Here is an 18,833-nt window from a genome sequence, read left to right as displayed (position 1 = left end):
CATTTCACTTCAACAGTATCATCACATGCCAGCTTTTTCCATCTTTACCAGGTCTGGGGTTCTCAACTGCACACTAATTAACACTGTGGGATAACTAATTCTCTGTTGTAGGGGGCTGTTGTGTGCACCACAGGATGTTTAACAACATCTCTGGTCTCTAGCTACTAAATGCCAGTAGAAAACCCTTATTTGTGATGACCAAAATCAGCTTCTGTGGTTTAGTTGCTAAGTCGTGTCCTACTCTTTGGGATCCCATGGACTGTAGCCTGCCAGGCTCCTCTGTCCATGGGATTTTCCAGGCAAGAATACTGGAATGGGTTGCCATTTCCTTCTCCAGGGAACCTTCCTGACCCAGGGGTTGAACACGGGCCTCCTGTATTGCAGGTGGACTCTTTAACAACAGAGCCACCAGGGGAAGCCCAAAAATCACCTTCAGATGTTGCCAAGTGTTTTCTAGGGGAAAAGTCACCCTGAACTGAGAACCACTGGTCTATACCTGTTGCATATATTAAGGCAAATCTGAGACATATCATTTCAACTGTAGTTACTTCAGTATGTATCACTAAAAGATAAGAATTCTTAACATATTCACAATGCCATTACCCTACTGTGAGCACATTCCAATCCCCTCAGCACTCCAGAGTAAAGCTCAACCAGAGTCCTACAGAAGACCGCCACAAACATCAAGGACAGAAGACGTAATATAAGAAATAGGGTAAATCTTCAAAATATACTGCAATTTGTGCAAGAGGACCCTGCACAATTTAATTTAAAATAGCCACTATAAAATGAGGAGCAATCTCACACTTATCAGGATGGCTATTAAAAAAAGGTCCTAGAAAATAATAAGTGTTGGCCAGCATTGGTAGAAAAGTAAAAATGGTGTAGCTGCTGTGGAAAACAGTATGGCAGTTCTACAAAAAATAGAATTACCATATGATCCAGCAATTCCACTTCCGGGTATATGCTCAAAAGAATATCCATGTTCATAAAAGCATTAGTCACAATAGCTAAAGTGTAGAAGCAACCAAATGTCCTCTGACAGATGAATGGATAAGCAAAACATGGCATATGTATACAATGAAATATTTTTAGCCTTAAAAAGTAAGGAAACATATGTTACAATATAGGGATGAATCTTGAAGACATTAAGCTAAGTGAATAAGTCAGTCACAAAAGGACAAATACAGTATGATTTCACTGATATGAGGTACCCAGAGCACTGAAATTCACAGAAACAGAAAAGTTTCAGTATACAGGATGATGATCTGACTTACATCATGAAACAATCATCACAATAAGTTTAGGGAACATCCATGATTTATATGGACACAAAATTAAATATATAGAAAACATTTTTTCTTGCATGAGAACACTTAGAATTTACTCCCTTAACTTTTGTATTTAACATACAGTAGTGCTACTTATAAGCAATAGTTAGAACTGGATATGGTGCAACGGATTGGTTTCAAATTGGGAAAGGAATACGTCAAGGACATATATTGTAATCACGCTTATTTATATATGCAGAGTATATCATGCGAAATGCTGGGCTGGATGAGTCATAAGCTGGAACCAAGACTACCAGGAAAAATATTAACAACCTCAGATATGCAGATAACACCACCCTAATGGTATAAACTGAAGCGCAACTCAAGAGCCTCTTGATGAAGGTGAAAGAGGAGAGTGAAAAAGCTGGCTTAAAACTCAACATGCAAAAAACTAAGATCATGACATCCAGTCCCATTATTTCATGGCAAATAGATGGGGAAAAACATGGTAACAGTGGCAGATTCTATTTTCTTGGACTCCAAAATCATTGTGGACAGTGACTGCAGCCATGAAGTCAACAAGACACTTGCTCCTTGGTAGAAAAGCTACCACAAACCTAGACAGCATATTCAAAAGCAGAGACATCACTTTGCCAACAAAGGTCTGTATAGTCAAAGCTATGATTTTTCTAGTAGTCATATACAGATGTGAGAGTTGGACCATAAAGAAGGTTAAGTGTCAAAGAATTGATGCTTTTGAATTGTGGTGCTGGAGAAGACTCCTGAGAATCCCTTGGACAGCAAGGAGATGGAACCAGTCAATTCTAAAAGAAATCAACCAAGAATATTCATTGGAAGGACTGCTGCTAAAGCTCTAATACTTTGGCCACATGATGTGAAGAGCTGACTCATCGGAAAAGACCCTGATGCTGGGAAAGACTGAAGGCAAAAGGAGAAGGGGGCAACAGAGGATGAGATGGTTGAACGGCATCACTGACTCAATGGACACAAGTCTGAGCAAATTCCGGGAGATAGTGAAGCCTGGCAGGCTGCAGCCCATGGGTTTGCAAACAGCTGGACACGACTTAGTACTGAACGACAATAACAAGTGCTAATTACGTACATCCCTAGGACTTACTGCCTTTATCCAATTCCCCCTCCCCCTACTCCCCACCTCTGGTAACCAAAATCTGATCTCTTTTTCTATGCGTTTGCTGGAAAAACATTTTAACTCTCCCAAGCTTTCAGGCCAGAACAGTCCTCTATCATTAAAGTCAGATTTTACCTCTTGACATCTAAATTATACCCATGTTTTTTTAAATACAGTTAGAGATAATACAGATAGTAAAGATGTCCCAGCCCTGTGTGAAGGAAGGAGACTCAGATCTATTAATAGAAGAGTAGAGAATTTACAGCTCCCTGTATCAAATCTCAGACTTGGAGACAGGCTCATAATCCAGTCACTATACTAGGTAGGGCTCCTCCAAACCAGACAGACTCATCATCTCATTGTGCCTTGTCCTGGTCTGGGCTCTCTGGAGATATGGCCTTATATGATGCAGCCAAGGCAGAAACGGTAGCCCATTCCCTGCTACTCCCACCCCAACACCCCACTCCCCAACCATCCATTCTAGCAGAAGTTCAGCATTTAAAGGGCAGCATTTTAAAAGTACTAAAATGGTGTTCTGGAACAAAAGTTGTCTATTTGCTTATACTCCCTTTCCAAGAAAACAAAGGGCATATTATTCTAAGGGCTCATAAATGGCAACCCACCCCAGTATTCTTGCCTGCAGAATCCCTTGGACAGAGAGGCCTGGTGGGCTACAGTCCATGGGGTCACAAAAGAGTTGGACACGACTGAAGCAACTGAGCATATGTAGACAAGTGAATCATCCAAAGTCTTAAGACACCCCCTGGTCAACTGCAACATAATCAGTGAAGTAAAGTTCGTACTCCTCTAGCCTCAACTCCTAAGGCCCAATTTTTTGTCTTGTCTTCATACTTTTTGGCAAATATTTATCAACTCTCAAAGGCACCATCGTTTTAAGAGCGTCTTCGTAGGTTGTAAAGTGCTCTAAAGACAGTGGAAGTCATCAAGTTGCCTCAAGTGCCCAAACCTCTGGGGTGAACCCAGTCACTGTTGTCTTGGGCCAAATTACCGTTTGGAAGCCTTTATTTCTATTACTCATCCATCTTCCCTAAGGCCCCTGGAGTTAGCTTTCTTAAACAATAATCTGACCATCTTCCTTCCTTCCATCACATCACCAGGAGACACCCTGAGCTTAACACACCACTAAGGCTACCTCCTACCACTTCCCACCTCAGGCAAGTTAACCACGCACAATTCCTCAAACACATGACTGGCTCTTTCATGTCTCCTCGCTTTTACCCTATCTCATGCGCCCTCATTTTCCTCAGTTACTATATTAATTTAAACTGCTCAAAACTCACCATCGTGCCTCCTTCCCACTCCTCATGTACAGTGAGCCTTTTAAGCTCTCCTCATAGCACTTTGTATGGTATATCCAATAGTATGTAGCTGAGCAGACTCTGATTCTTGGTGTTCACATGCTTCTTCCATGAGACAGGGAACACTGCCTGCCCACAGAATCTTCAGCATCTTATAGGTGCTGAGTGAACATATTATTAAAGGTGCTTCAGAAAACCACTGGGCTTCCCTGGCAGCTCATCAGTAAAGAATTTGCCTGCAATGTAGGAGATCCGGGTTCCATCCCTGGGTCAGGAAAACTCCCTGGAGAAGGAAATTGCAACCCACTCCAGTATTCTTGCCTGGAAAATTCCATGGACAGAGGACCCTGGTGGGCAAGAGTCAGACACGACTTAGTGACTAAACCACCAAAACAGAAAGCCATTATAAATGAAGTTCACTTAATAATGTCACTTACATCAAGATATCTCTTTCTAGATTCCAACTCTAGAAAAGAACTGAAAGAGAAAGCCAGGGGGAGCAGGTGATCTGATCTGAGAGCTGAGAAACTTAAAGGCGCCTCTCTCTAGGATGCAACAGAATATTTATCCTGCCTCGTTGTAGAACTCTGTAGTTCCAGAACTCCTTCACAAATACTAACAGGGTACTATTTCAGATCTAAAAAAAAAAAAAACAAATTCAAGTTATATAAATGATTACATCTAAAATAATTTATGGTTAGAAAAGTTTTAGCCTGTACTCTTGCTATTTAACAAATATCAGTTATAAGGTCTTCATATAAAAACCCTACTTTTAAAAACATTCAGATGGTCAAGAATCTACTTACAATGCGGGAGACCTGGGTTTGATCCCTGGGTTGGGAAGATCCCCTGGAGGAGGGCATGGCAATCCACTCCAGTATTCTTGCCTGGAGAATCCCCATGGATAGACTATGGAATCTGGTGGGCTACAGTCCATGAGGTTGCAAAGAGTTGACACTGAGTACTAAGCACACAGCACGTTAAAAAGTAAGATGAGACAAGTTTATGCAGAATTTTGTTTAAAAGATACAGGACAGAGAATGACCTAATGTCGACAGTTGTGGTAGTAAGCTGCAGTGTAACCCTGCCTTGGGATACTGTGGAGCACCCTTGTTCCCACAGTTTTGACTGGATGGCTGAGATTCCTGATCCCTTACTCACCCATCTAAGTAACAGTAACAGAGTGGCAGCGGTAGCAGGAGTTGCTGAGCAACTGCTATATGCCGACCCAGCACTGGTTTAACGTCACTTCATTTCTCACGACAACCCTATGGAGGAAATTTTGTTCCCATCCTATCTTGCAAATGGCAAAAGAAGACAAAGTACCTACCCCCACCCCTGCCATAAGTTGTAGAGTCAACACGCAAACTCAGATGGTCTAGCTCCAGAGCCCACACAGACTAATGCCTTTGCTCTGATATCATGGCATCTTATTTCCCAACCCCTACCCAATTCTCCTGCCATCACTGCCTCACAGGTACATGAAATCTCTGTCTCAGAGTCTACTTCCCCTAGAACAAAACTAATAAAATTGGGATCTCAAACTAGCAATGACTAAATAACAACTGGAGCGTATACTCATGACCACTGTATTTTGGTAGATAATGCTAGAATTAGGCTTAATATATTATTGTATATTACACAAATCATCCAGTCACACAAACTAACACCAGTGAAAATGTTTTAAAAGAAAAGCCTGTTACAAAACAACAAATATTGTGAATCCACTTAAATGAGGTACACAGAACAGACAAATTTATAGAGATAGGAAGTATATTAATGGTTACCAGGGGCTAGGGGAAGAAACATGGAGTTATTGCTTAATGCACTACAGAGTTTTAGTCTGAGATGATTAAAAAAAAAACTGGGGGGACAGATGGTAGTGATGATTGTGTAACAATGTGAATGTACTTAATGCCACTGAACTATGTGGTTAAAATGGTAAATCTTAGTATTTTTCAAAATTAGGAAAAGGCTGGCTCTACCAAAATAATTTGGAATACATTTAATAAATACACATGAGAAAATAATTACTGAGTTGGCCAAAAAGTTTGTTTGGTTTTTTTGGTAAGATGGCTTTAGTAGTGCTCAGTTGTCTTTAACTTCATTCGAAACAATTTTGTTAAGACTATTGTGACAGCTATCATGTCAGTATGTATTTTTCTTTTAATATCAAAATTGGTGAATTTTTGTGTAGCTATTTTAATAACTAAAGACGGAAGGAAAAAAGCAACATTTTCAACATATTATACTTATTATTTCAAGAAAGGTAAAAATGCCGCTGAAATGCAAAAAAAGATTTGTGCAGTGTTTGGAGAAGGTGCTGTGACTGATCAAACATGTCGAAAGTGGTTTGCAAGGTTTCATGTTGGAGATTTCTCAATGGACGATGCTTGACAGTCAAGTAGACCAGTTGAAGTTGATAGCGATCAAGAGACATAACGTTACACCACATGGAAGATAGCTGACATAGTCAAAATATCCAAATCAAGTGTGGAAAATCATCTGCACCAGCTTGGTTATGCTAATTGCTCTGATGTTTGGGTTCCACATAAGTTAAGCGGAAAAAAACCTTGACTGTATATTCACATGTGATTCTCTACTGAAACGTAATGAAAATGTTCCGTTTTTAAAACAAATTGTGACAAGTGATGGAAAGTGGATACTGTACAATAATGTGGAACGGAAGTGACTGTGGTGCAAGTGAAATGAACCACGACCAATCACACCAAAGGCTGGTCTTCATCCAAACAACGTAATGTGGGTACATGGTGGACTGGAAGGGAGTTCTCCATTAGGAGCTCCTTCCAGAAAAACAATTAATTCCAATAAGTATTGCTTCAGATTAGACCAACTGAACGCAGCACTCAACAAAAAACGTCTGGAATTAGCCAACAGAAAATGCAAAATCTTCCATCAGGATAACACAAGACCACATGTTTCTTTGATGGCTAAAACTGTTACAGCTTGGCTGGGAAGTTCTGATTCATCTACCGTGTTCACCAGACATTGCTCCTTCAGATTTCCATTTATTTTGGTCTTTACAAAATTCTCTTAACGGAAGAAATTTCAATTCCCTGAAAGACTGTAAAAGGCACCTGAAACAGTTCCTTGCTCAAAAAGATAAAAGTTTGGGCAAGATGGAATTATGAAACTGTCTGAAAAATGGCAGAAGACAGTGGAACAAAACAGTGAATATGTTGATCAGTAAAGTTCTTGGTAAAAATGAAAAATATGTCTTTTATTTTTACTTAAAAACTGAAGGAACTTTCTGGCCTACTAAATAGCTTCAACTTTGAAAGAAAGGAAGCAAAGCAGCTTGCCTCCCTTCCCTTCTTTTTATTCTTTTATGCCCCTCCTGCTGTTCAAAAACATATCAAAGATCAATGCATAAAAATTTACAACCCTTAATCACCTACATAAGACATCATTTGCTTAGCAAACCCAACATAATACAGATGCTTCAAAACAATAGCCTCATTTGTCAAAAAGCACTTGGCTTTAAAATTACAATGTGATATCAAAATTTATAGTAATACTTCTAAAGATAGGCTCTAGTAAATCATCATTACATATGAGGCTGAGACTACATATGCGTCTTCACTTTCCTATTTGGTTAAAGGCAGTTACATAAAATTATTTTTTAAACTTAAAACATTTATTACATTGTCGTTCAGTCGCCCAGTCATGTCCAGCTTTTTGAGACCCCATAGACTGCAGGATATCAGGCTTCCCTATCCTTCACCATCTCTCGGAGCTTGCTCAAACTCATGTCCATTGGGTCGGTGAGGCCATCTAACCATCTCATTCTCTGTCATTCCCTTCTCTTCCTGCCTTCAATCTTTCCCAGAATAAGGGTCTTTTCTAATGAGTTGGCTCAGGTGGCCAAAGTAATAGAGCTTCAGCATTAGTCCTTCCAATGAATATTCAGGACTGATTTCCTTTAGGATGGACTGGTTTGATCTCCTTGCAGTCCAAGGGACTCTCCAATACCACAGTTCAAAAGCATCCATTCTTTGGCACTCAGTCTTCTTTATGGTCCAATTCTCATATCCATACATGACTACTGGAAACACCATAGCTTTGACTAGATGGACCTTTAGCATGTCACAATTAGCAATAATCTAGATAATTAATTTATTTCTTTTTAATCAGAGTATTAAAATCCATATTAGTCAGGTAGATAAAACAGGGATAGTATCTAGGGCAAGAAAAAGGCTGAAGAGTAAGAAAAGAAAGTGAAAGTGTTAGTCACTCGGTCGTGTGACTCTTTGTGACCCCGTGGAGTGTAGCCTGCCTGGCTCCTCTGTCCATGGAATTCTCCAGGCAAGAATACTGGAGTGGGTTGTTACTTCCTTCTCCAGGGGATCTTTCCTACCCGGGGATCAAACCCAGGTCTCCCACATTGTGGGCAGATTCTTAACCGTCTTGAGTCACCAAAATACACACTAAGTAGGAAGTAGGAAGGAATCACAGATCTTATGTTTAATTTTGAAGCCTACCACTTTGACTTTTGATTTTATTGTAAGATTGGTTAAAAGAGCAGTTTTAGGGAGCAAATTCAAGTATATATTGCAACATAAATCTAATTAAGTTCTACATTTGATAGTGAGACTCCAGTAACTGAAAGTGAATAACAAGGACACTGCATTAGTCAAACCAAGTTCCCAAGTTTAAGAAAGCAAGAGCTGGAAAATCAAGGGAAATCTATACATAAGATGGTAACACTTCACTGTTCCTCACCAAACACAGTGGTAGACAGACAATATCTACTTTTATTTCCTAGTATATTAAAAAAAATTATAGTTGCTGTACAGAGTATTACCTACTTTTCTGATTCAAATGTTCTCTACTTAATAGACCTTCATAAGCATGCAAGTGTTTGCTTACTGATGCAGAAAAACTGTGCATGATTAAATAATGGAATCAGAAAAATCTCAAGAAGTCTGATTTGATAAACAGGAAATCAGAATGAGAAAAATTGCTTCATAGATTAATATTTTCCAAACAAATGAAATGATCATTTCTTAGACCATTTGATAGTCTACCTTAAACTGGTATTCGTGTGTGCATGCTCAGTTGCTCAGTCATGTCCAACTCTTTGTGACCCATGGACTGAATGAAGCCCATTAGGTTCCTCTGTTCATGGAATTTTCCAGGCAAGAATACTGGAGTGAGTTTCCATTTCCTACTCCATGATGGCAGCCTTACTATTCCCTAATCAAAATGTGCACTTATACACATGAGGATCCATGCATTCTATTCTCTGGTAACCAGGGATTGCACAGTCCTGCTTTGACCACTGACACAGCATCTTCTGCCATAGCGACTTTACAGGAGAGGGCTGAAAATCCATATAAAGTGACAAAAGGCCAACATTTTATAGGCTACAGAAAAAACAACATCTACATTTAAAAACAATGAATATTTGTTTGTTACTCTTCTCCATGAGGTTATTATGGAAACAATTTTAGGAAAAATAAACACGTAACAGCCAGAGATGCACAAGGTTACATAGATTGAGCAGAGGAAACACAACAGATATTATATACTGTAAAAAGGACAAGAGACATAAGGTGAACGGCTCACCTCTTCTGTCCTTCGAGTCAGAATTACCTGTGTAGTGAGTAAAAAAACAGAAATGTTCACTCAGATTAAAGAAAAGCATTATTATTCAACCTAATGTAAGTCAAAATAAGCTCTAGGAATATGGATACTTTTCCCTTGTATATGCTGGAGCTAGAATGAGGCACCCGCAAACAACTGGGAAATAAGACTGCCCAGATTCATTAAACTTTTATCAATGATCTGGCCTTCTCCCTGAGGACAAAAACAACACAGCATTAATGTTCATAAAATGTACAAGAATGCAAAGAGTAATATAAACACAATGGTTCTTGTGGTCTTTATGTCCTTTTAGGCCATCAAAATGCATCAGGGCAAAATTAAGTTAAAAATATAAAAGACCTAAATGATAACAGATAATGAAATCTAAATGGCATAAATCAAACTCTATATATTAACAGAGAAAACTTTTTCAAAGGCTTATGGAATATCCACAAGCTTTTATAAATGCCTCATAGGAGAAACAGCACAGACAACATTCTTTTATCATGATGCAGTAAAACTAGAAATTAACAAAGTAGGAAAATACTTGAAAATTAAAATCAAAACCAAATTGCAAAGGGAAGTTCAAGAGGGAGGGGGCATATGTATACTTATGGCTGATTCACAGTTATATGGCATAAACCAACACAACAAACTAAACTGCAAAATATCTAAAAAATAAAAAATCACATTTGTGGCAGTAATCTACCACCTTTCCCCCAATATCAATTAGTCTCTTCCTCTTCTTGCCCTTAGTAAAGAACATCCCTCCTTTTTAGGTGAGCGCAAAGCTGTCCAGTTAGAGACTAAATTTCTGATACTCCAGGTATAATCATGTGAAGAATTCCAGTCAACAGGATGTGAACAAAAGGGAGAAGAGTAACTTCTGGGTTCCACCCTCTAGAAAATAAATTGTGCTATTTTCTCTGTTTCCCCTTCCCAGGGGCTGGAACCAGAATCCAGTGATAAGAGCCATTTCTGATCAAGCAGATGAGGGCAACTGTCAGGATGCCAGAGCCGCAAGAAAAAAGGAAAAACGTGGTTTCTGACAAAGCAAAGCACCAGGCACCCCCCCCAGCCCCCTACTTACGGAATGTGACAGGGGAAGGACATTTTTGTGTAACCAAAGAATTTTGGTATGTCTTTGCCAGAATAGCTTAGACCACACCCTAACTATCTACCTACAGGAGCATTTATGGGTTATGCCTAAAGCTGTGTTTATAAAAAATTCACAGCATTACATACATATTAATTAAGAATGAAAACAAACCAATGAAGCATTCAATTAGGGAAGATAGAAAAAGTGTAAAATAAATCTAAGAAAAGCAGGAAAAGAATAAAAGAGAAATTAATGAAATAAAAACTGAAAAATGACAGAACTAATAAAATATACAATATTTATTGCAGATTTCTGAGAAGGAAAAAGCAATAAACGATGAAATAGGTTAGTCAACCTAAACAGGAAAAAGGACTTAAATATATAAAATACTCATAGGGATGTAAGAAATTAACTCTAAGACTTTTTCTCAAATCTATTTAAGTAATTTTGAAAACCTGAACAAAATGAAAAATTTAAGTGAACTTCAATTATTTTCATAAAGCAAAGCAAAACATCGACTAATAAAACTTATCAAAACTAGCTACCTACAAAGGAAACACATATACCAATCTCACTTAGAAAAAACTTGGAAAAATTTACAATAGAAAATAGCAAATAAATCACAACACTTCAGTCAAGAAAAATATAAGACCAAGTGGAGCTGTTTGTGCAGGAATGTAAATAGTTGAAAATCAGGAAATCAATTAATATGATATACTGTAGCACATAATAGAAAAAACCATACAGATCTTGCTCATTGATGCTGAGCAGGCAACTGGCAAAATTTAACACCCTTTCTTAACATAAATATTCTTTAAAACAGGAATGAATCGATAAATATCTAGAAATAAACTGAATAAAACATGTGCCACACAAGTGGTAAAAATTTTAAAATACTTCCAAGAAATACAAAATAAAAGACTTCAGCAAATGGAATATATAGCATTCTTAGATAGGAAAAATTAAAGATATCAACTGTCCCTGTTAATCTAAAAAGTCTACAAATAATAAATGCTGGAGAGGGTGTGGAGAAAAGGGAACCCTCTTACACTGTTGGTGGGAATGCAAACTAGTACAGCCACTATGGAGAACAGTGTGGAGATTCCTTAAAAAACTGGAAATAGAGCTGCCTTATGATCCAGCAATCCCACTGTTGGGCATACACACTGAGGAAACCAGAAGGGCAAGAGACACGTGTACCCCAATGTTCATCGCAGAACTGTTTATAATAGCCAGGACATGGAAGCAACCTAGATGTCCATCAGCAGATGAATGGATAAGAAAGCTGTGGTACATATACACAATGGAGTATTACTCAGCCATTAAAAAGAATACATTTGAATCAGTTCTAATGAGGTGGATGAAACTGAAGCCAATTATACAGAGTGAAGTAAGCCAGAAGGAAAAACACCAATACAGTATACTAACGCATATATATGAAATTTAGAAAGATGGTAACGATAACCCTGTATACGAGACAGCAAAAGAGACACTGATGTATAGAACAGGCTTATGGACTCTGTGGGAGAGGGAGAGGGTGGGAAGATTTGGGAGAATGGCATTGAAACATGTGACATGTCATGTATGAAACGAGATGCCAGTCCAGGTTCAATGCACGATGCTGGATGCTTGGGGCTGGTGCACTGGGACGACCCAGAGGGATGGTATGGGGAGGGAGGAGGGAGGAGGGTTCAGGATGGGGAACAAAATTTAAAAAAAAAAAAAAAAAAAAGCCCACTAAAAAAAAAAAAACAACTTAACATGATCAATAAGAACTTTTTCCAGCTATACAATAAGTTGATTCTAATGTTCATGAAGAAAATAATCAAGAACTACTAGCAAAATTCTGAAAAATAAGATTAACAAGGGATGACTCACTTTATCAGATATTAAGTATTTTATGAAGTCCACAGTTCACACTTTACATCAGAAAAAATTCCAGATGGATCAAAGATTTTAGTGCAGGCACATACAAGCACATGCACACATACAGAAGAAAAAAACTGTAACAGTGTAAAAGAAAAACATAAGACAATTATTTTATAATATTGGTGTAAGGAATGGCTTTTTATATATGATCTAATACCTAGAACACATTTAGTTAACACAAATCCATTTTTTTCCACTGCGCAGCATGCAGGATCCTGGTTTCTTGATTCAGGATTGAACCTGCGTCTCCTGCAGCGGCAGTGTAGAATTTTAATCACTGGACAGCTAGAGAAATCCCACAAACCGGTAAGTTTTTAATTAAAAAAATTAATAGCTGATAGTAACAGTTTCTACAATGAAGAAAAGTTAGATGAACAACTAGGGGAAATAACTGCAATCTTATTATAGGGCTAATTTCCCTAACATCAAAGACCTTCTATAAATGAGTTGGGTCACATCCTCTGGAAAAGAAATTGTACTATTTCCTCTGTTCCGCCTTCCCAAGGCTGGAACCAGAAACTAGTGATAAGCCTGACACATTAATAAAAAAAATGGGTAAAGGATAGCAACAGAGTTTTCTCAAAAAAAGAAAAGAAAGAAGGAAATATAAATGATCCTTCTAAATATGGAAAGATGCGCAACCTCACTCAGTAAAATGCAAATTCAAGTCACACTGAGATACTAATTTTCACCTGTCAGTCTGACATAGATCCAGGTGTTTGATAATTTATTGCTCTGAAGAAAATGTAGGAAAACAGGCATTCTGACACACAGCTTAATAGAGGGAGATCTCACAATATTCAATTTAAATTTATAAATGTGCACTAAAAATAACTTATTCAACCTATATTCTCCCAAGACTATTGTCAGTAAGTGTAAAATCAGCCTGAATGATGGCCGATATGGCAGACTGGATAAATATATCAAAGTAAAGCCATACAACGAGGCAGCTCCTTACTATAACATAGAAAAAGTATGACAGGCTAATTGAGAAGAAGTAAGGTGAAGAAATATACACAGTACATTTATTATCTGTGTTATAAATGGAAGAAAAAAGGTATGTTTAAGTATGTATGTATGCTTATTTTAAAAAAGAAAAAACTCAAAGGTCAATAGGAAAGAAAAATTAAGATTAAAAAATTAATCCAGGGTAAGTCCAATATCCAAATAATAAGGATTTTTAGAACAAGACAGAGAAAATGGAAGGGGGAAGAACATTTCTGAACAGATATAAGAAAATTTTTCAGAACCAAAGGACAAAAACTCCAAAGGTCCTATCCCAAAATAATGAACGGAAGAAAAAGACCCACATCAAGATCCATTTCTATGAGATTTCAAGACACCAGTGATGAAGAGTAGATCTTTAAAAACACACAAACAATTAGGAATCAAGACAGCAGTACAATTCTCCAAGCCTACAAATTAGAAGTCAGGACAATGCTTTAAAAATTCTAGGGAAAAAAGTATTTCCTCAAATTCTATACATACCCCTGAAGATATTTTTAGACATGTAAAAAAGAAATAACAGATTATCTAGTAAGTCTGACTTTATGGAAAACTGTATTATGAAGCTATGGAAAATACAGGAAGAACTGGCCATCAACAGTAAATAGAAAACTAAACAAACAAATAAAAGGCAATTTCACATTATACCCACAGCTCAGCAGGGAACAGTATTACAGAAGTTATGATGTAACAATTATGGGGGGATTGGTAAAATGGTGGTAAATGAGGAGGATGTGGGGTTACAGAATGTAACATCCTGATGTGCCATAAAGTTTTCCTTTTATTATCTTGAATAACAGTCACCAGTGAAATACAGTCTCAACTTCCTCTGAGATATGAAATGTGTTAACTGTTCAATAACTGGCTTCTCAGCTATGGCATAATTTGGACCTACAGCAGATTACAGAAAACTCAGTAGCAGTGTGCAAAGATTACTGAAGTGAGAAACAGGCCTAATTCACTACCTGACAGCCTTCAGATCTAAAGCAAATTATTTAACCTCTAAGGTCTTACATCAAACATCTACTAAAAAAAGAGATAATTACCACTGGTCATCTCACAGATTATTAAATGAAAGACAGAACAGAACATAAGTTAAGAACATAAGCCGTGGGACTTCCTTGGTGGTTCAGTGGTTAAGAATCTACCTTCCAATGTAGGGGATGTATGTTCCATCCCTGATCGGGGAACTAAGATTCCACATGCTGTGGGGCAATTAAGCCCGTGAGCCACCACTACTGAGCCCATGTGCTCTAGAGCCTGTGCACCACAACTAGAGAAAGAAGACACAGCACAGCCAGAAAACAACAAAAACATAGGCTGTGAAGTTAGTGACAGTCTCACCTTTTCCATTTACTAATTCAGCTTGCACAAGTTTTGTTTTTCCTCTCTAAGCAATGGCCATAATTTACAGAAAGAAATACATTTTTATACCATTACTTAGTATATGTTTGTGTATAACTTGAACAGAAGTTCTATAAAATAAGTTAACAGGAAAAGAATAAAAGTTGAAAAGGACAATACACACACACACAGATTTGTAGTGGCCCACTAAACTGATTTCATGAATCAGTCATGATTTGTACTTTGAAAAACACAGTAAAACTCCTTCACCTATAAAACATAAAACAGAACCAACGTAACAGAATCCATAGGATACTTCATATGAATTACTTCTATAACACTCTTAGTACAATGCCTAACACTTAAAATTAGTGCTTACCACATGCAGGTCCCACTATAAATGCTTTACCCATAATAACCTGTTTAATGCTAACAGCTCCTTCATGAATTAAGTACTATCAACATCATTCATTCTTATATACTGATGACAAAACTGAGGTAGAGAGGTTAAATAAACTTGCCTATTGTCACACAGCTAGGGTACAGCAGAGTTAGGATTCAAACTCAAGTGGAAAATATGGGATTAAAGCTGGCAGGTGCAGGGTCTGAGTTGTAAGGTCTAGCTAAGAGATGTCATCAGCAAATGACACTCAGTTCATGAGCCATATGTGATGCCACCCAGGGGCACTCACCATCTAACAAGTGAAAAATATGAGCCAAGGGGATGAGACCAAAGAAGAGTAACTGATTTTTGCTAGAAAAGGAATGACAATTATACAGCTGTCAAGGAATAATTATTTCCTTTTACTACTCATAGAAGCCCTAAGAGGGACCTTCCCAATCCTTGGAAATTTGCCCTACCCTACATGGTCTCGTACTCAGGTCTCTGATTCTATCTTCAAAGCCACTTCCACTTCAGTGATTGACTCAAGGAGAAGTGGGTTGGGTTCAGTCCTTCAACAAACTGGTACTGTAACTTAACTGCTTTTCCTGATCTTCTCTTAATAATTCTACTCCTGGCCACAGACCTTCCACTCTTACCTAACTGTTACAGATAAGGCCCATTCTCCCTCCCATGGTCTCCAGGGATTCCTTTCTTTTCAAGGCTAATCCTATTATTCAATTATACTTTCCTTTCAACCTCAGTTTCTAGCATCATCAATTACCTATTCTCTTTCTATCTTCTTCTCTATCTTGAAATATTAATCGTCCCTAATCTAACCAGGATTCCATGCAAAGCAGAATATCCTCCAGGATCTACCTTCTTTCCTCCTTTTTTTTTGACCATACCATGCAGTGTGCTGGATCTCCGTTTCCCGAACAGGGATCAAACTTGTGCCTCCTGCGCTGGAAGAATGGAGTCTTAACCACTGGATGACCAGGGAAGTCCCCTATCTTCTTTGCTCTTAATTCTATGTTAACCTGATATTCTTGAGAATCCCCTATATCTAGGTTTCATTACTTTGCTTGGGCAATTTTACTTATTTCAAGAAATTTCATGGCTAGAAAACACAAACAATAACAATAAAAGGGTGAATAAACTCAAAGAGCCAAAGAAAGAACAAACAGAAACCATCTCTAGTACCTGAAGGAGGAAAAGTTTCTGGAGTGGTTGCTGCAGTGCTGGCATTCCCCTCCCAAGGTTCTGTTCTGGTATCTGTGAACTGGTTATCTGGAAGCCATGTTCCATTTGGTGAAATTGTAGTGACTACAGAATTGGTGCTTACTGTTCTTGTGGTTCCATTGTCAGAGTCTGAAGAATTGACAGTGGTTACATATACAGGTCCCAGAGTTAGATTTGGGCTGAATGTTGGTGTCAAGGAAGAAGTTACTGAAGGAATAGGATTTGAAGTTTTGGTCTCTTCTTTAAGTGATTCTGTTGTAGATGCTTTCACAGATCTTGTAACGCCTACTGAAGGTGAAACTACAAAAACCAAAAAAACCAAGAAAACATCACACAAAGAATTGAGATCTCAAAAGTTATGAGACACAAAGCAGCAAGCCCTACTACACCTCAAACACTTGGAGACCAATAGACACACCACACACACACTTTTTATTATCTTTTTAAAAAATTAAAGTATAGTTGATTTACAATGTTGTGCTAATCTCTGCTGCACAGCAAAGTGACTCAATTACATACACACACACATTCATTTTTAAATATTCTTTTCCATTATGGTTTGTCCCAGCTCATATTTCCCTGAGCTATAACAGTAGGACTTTGCTATTTATGCATTCTAAATATAGTAGGTTGTGTCTACCAATCCCAAACTAACAGGCAGTCCCTCCCCTCCTCCATGGCAACCAGTCTGTTCTCTATGCTGTGAGTATTTCTGTTTCATAGATAGGTTCATTTATGCCATAGTTTAGATTTCACATATAAGTGATATATGGTATTTGTCTTTCTCTTTCTGACTTACTTCACTTAGTATGATAATTTCCAAGCTGCTGCAAATGACATTATTTCATTCTTTTTTAAGACTGAGTAGTATTCAATTATATATATGTACCACATCTTCATTCATCCGTTGATGGACATTTAGATTGCTTCCATGCTTTGGCTATTGTGAATAGTACTATTATGAACATAAGAGTGCATGTATCTTTTTGAAGCAGAATTTTCTCCAGGTGTATTTCAAGGAGCATACACTCTTTAAATGGTGAATCCTTCCCTCCAATTCTAAAAGTTTACTGTCTAATGGAGGGAAAAACTGGTCTCTTAGTTAGTTCCTCAGAGTCAATATACAGGATCTTAAATAGTAACCATTTTGTCTTCTTTAACTTTTCAGGAATGAATATAATCTCTTCATTTGAAGTAGTATGGGGTATATAGAACAATGCTGAGTGTGGCATACAATATGACCCAGAGATTCCCAAAGACAACTTACTTTGCCATCACTTTTAAGTAAAACTTAATATTAATTTTTTCTTTCTTTAGTACCACCAAGGTCTTCAAACTTGGGTCACTAAACATAAATACAAAATTCTATTCCAAGTACCAATCTTATCAAATGGCAATTTACCTGTGGTAGTGTTGCTGGCACCAACATGTATCAGACCACTGCCAAGCAGAGTAAGAAGGAACCAGGAATCCATGCTGACCTGGAAAACAGAGAGTCATTTTAGATACAGTACTGAAATACTGTAAAACTATGTCCAAACAACTCACCAAAGGAGGTATTTTGGGCAAATTCTTCCTAGCTATTGAAGTACACACACAAGACCAATGATCTTTTAGGAGTCTGATAAGCACAACTCTCCAGGAATCCAACTACTTAACTGAAAGTTTATACAACTATAAGTAAAAGCAGTCATTCTCAATCTTGGCATACTTTAGAATCACTCAAAGAACTTAATAACAACAAAACTCTGTGCCGGACTGTATCTCTGGGAGTGAGAGGCAGGTAGCAGTCCTTTTAAAAGCTTCCTAGGTAACTGCAGCTTTAGTATCTTTAGGATGAGAAGCACAGAGAAGGTAGGTTGACTGCAAGGATGTACTGACCTCCAAAGCAGACATTATACAGCTGTCCTCAAACTTTATTTCCCTTCAAACCATATCAGAGGGCTGTGCCCCATTCACACTGGTAACAGAGGTTTATTCATCCATTCAGATGTCTGTGCCTGATACTAAGCTAGGTATCAGGGAAACAACTAGGGAACAATATACTCCAAGATCCCATTTTCATGTGACTCATAGCACAGAGGTAATTTAATGTGGCAGTGACTCTCCAAATCAACCAAGACAGGCCTCTCCGAGTGGAACATGAAAATCTCTGAGGGAGGGTGGAGAGATGTAGGTGGTTTATACACAGCCCAGGAGATTGCCTTTAATACCAGCAATCATGCTTAGCAGGGAACTGGGTTCAGCCAATGGCCTTCCCAAGGTATAACCATATGTGATTTGACCAGTTCCCCACTCTTCCTACCTGACTGTTAACCCAAAATGGGGAGAGCACAAAATTTCCTCCATAAGGGTTAGGAAACAGATTGGAAGGCTGATTATTATGTATGTATTCATGTATATGCTAGATAAATCAATAGGAAACGGTTTTGTGAAAAATAACAATGTATTTGGAGGAAGCAGGCTAGATGATCACTTCATTCCA

General features: G+C 38.0%; 1 protein-coding gene and 1 long non-coding RNA gene across 29 annotated transcripts in view; both read right to left on the bottom strand.

Annotated features, from left to right (window-relative positions):
- The window catches only part of PTPRA (protein tyrosine phosphatase receptor type A), a 169,397-nt gene that overhangs the window by 49,050 nt on the left and 101,514 nt on the right, over positions 1-18,833 (bottom strand). For 8 of the 28 annotated variants that reach the window (XM_086333167.1, XM_086333178.1, XM_086333161.1 and 5 more), the window contains 3 exons: positions 17,751-17,829; positions 16,310-16,648; positions 9,330-9,356 (listed from right to left, as the gene is read on the bottom strand). In XM_086333167.1, the coding sequence (XP_086189293.1) occupies positions 9,330-9,356; positions 16,310-16,648; positions 17,751-17,823 (439 nt within the window). In that variant the 5' untranslated portion in view covers positions 17,824-17,829. The remainder of the gene's footprint in view (positions 1-9,329; positions 9,357-16,309; positions 16,649-17,750; positions 17,830-18,833) is intronic. The other 20 variants (XM_086333183.1, XM_086333169.1, XM_086333177.1 and 17 more) reach the window with 3 other exon arrangements.
- LOC147360675 (uncharacterized) lies at positions 3,680-4,393 on the bottom strand. Its single transcript, XR_015139327.1, has 2 exons — positions 4,178-4,393; positions 3,680-4,087 (listed from the first exon to the last, which is right to left on the bottom strand). It is a non-coding gene; the product is annotated as an uncharacterized LOC147360675 (long non-coding RNA).

The sequence above is a fragment of the Bos grunniens genome, chromosome 13, assembly GCF_055505025.1.
Source record: "Bos grunniens cultivar Pamir isolate PY7600 chromosome 13, Bosgru_T2T1.0, whole genome shotgun sequence".
Lineage (NCBI taxonomy): Eukaryota > Metazoa > Chordata > Mammalia > Artiodactyla > Bovidae > Bos > Bos grunniens.
Note: the sequence above shows the minus strand (reverse complement) of the source record. Positions and strands in the feature narration are given on the sequence as shown.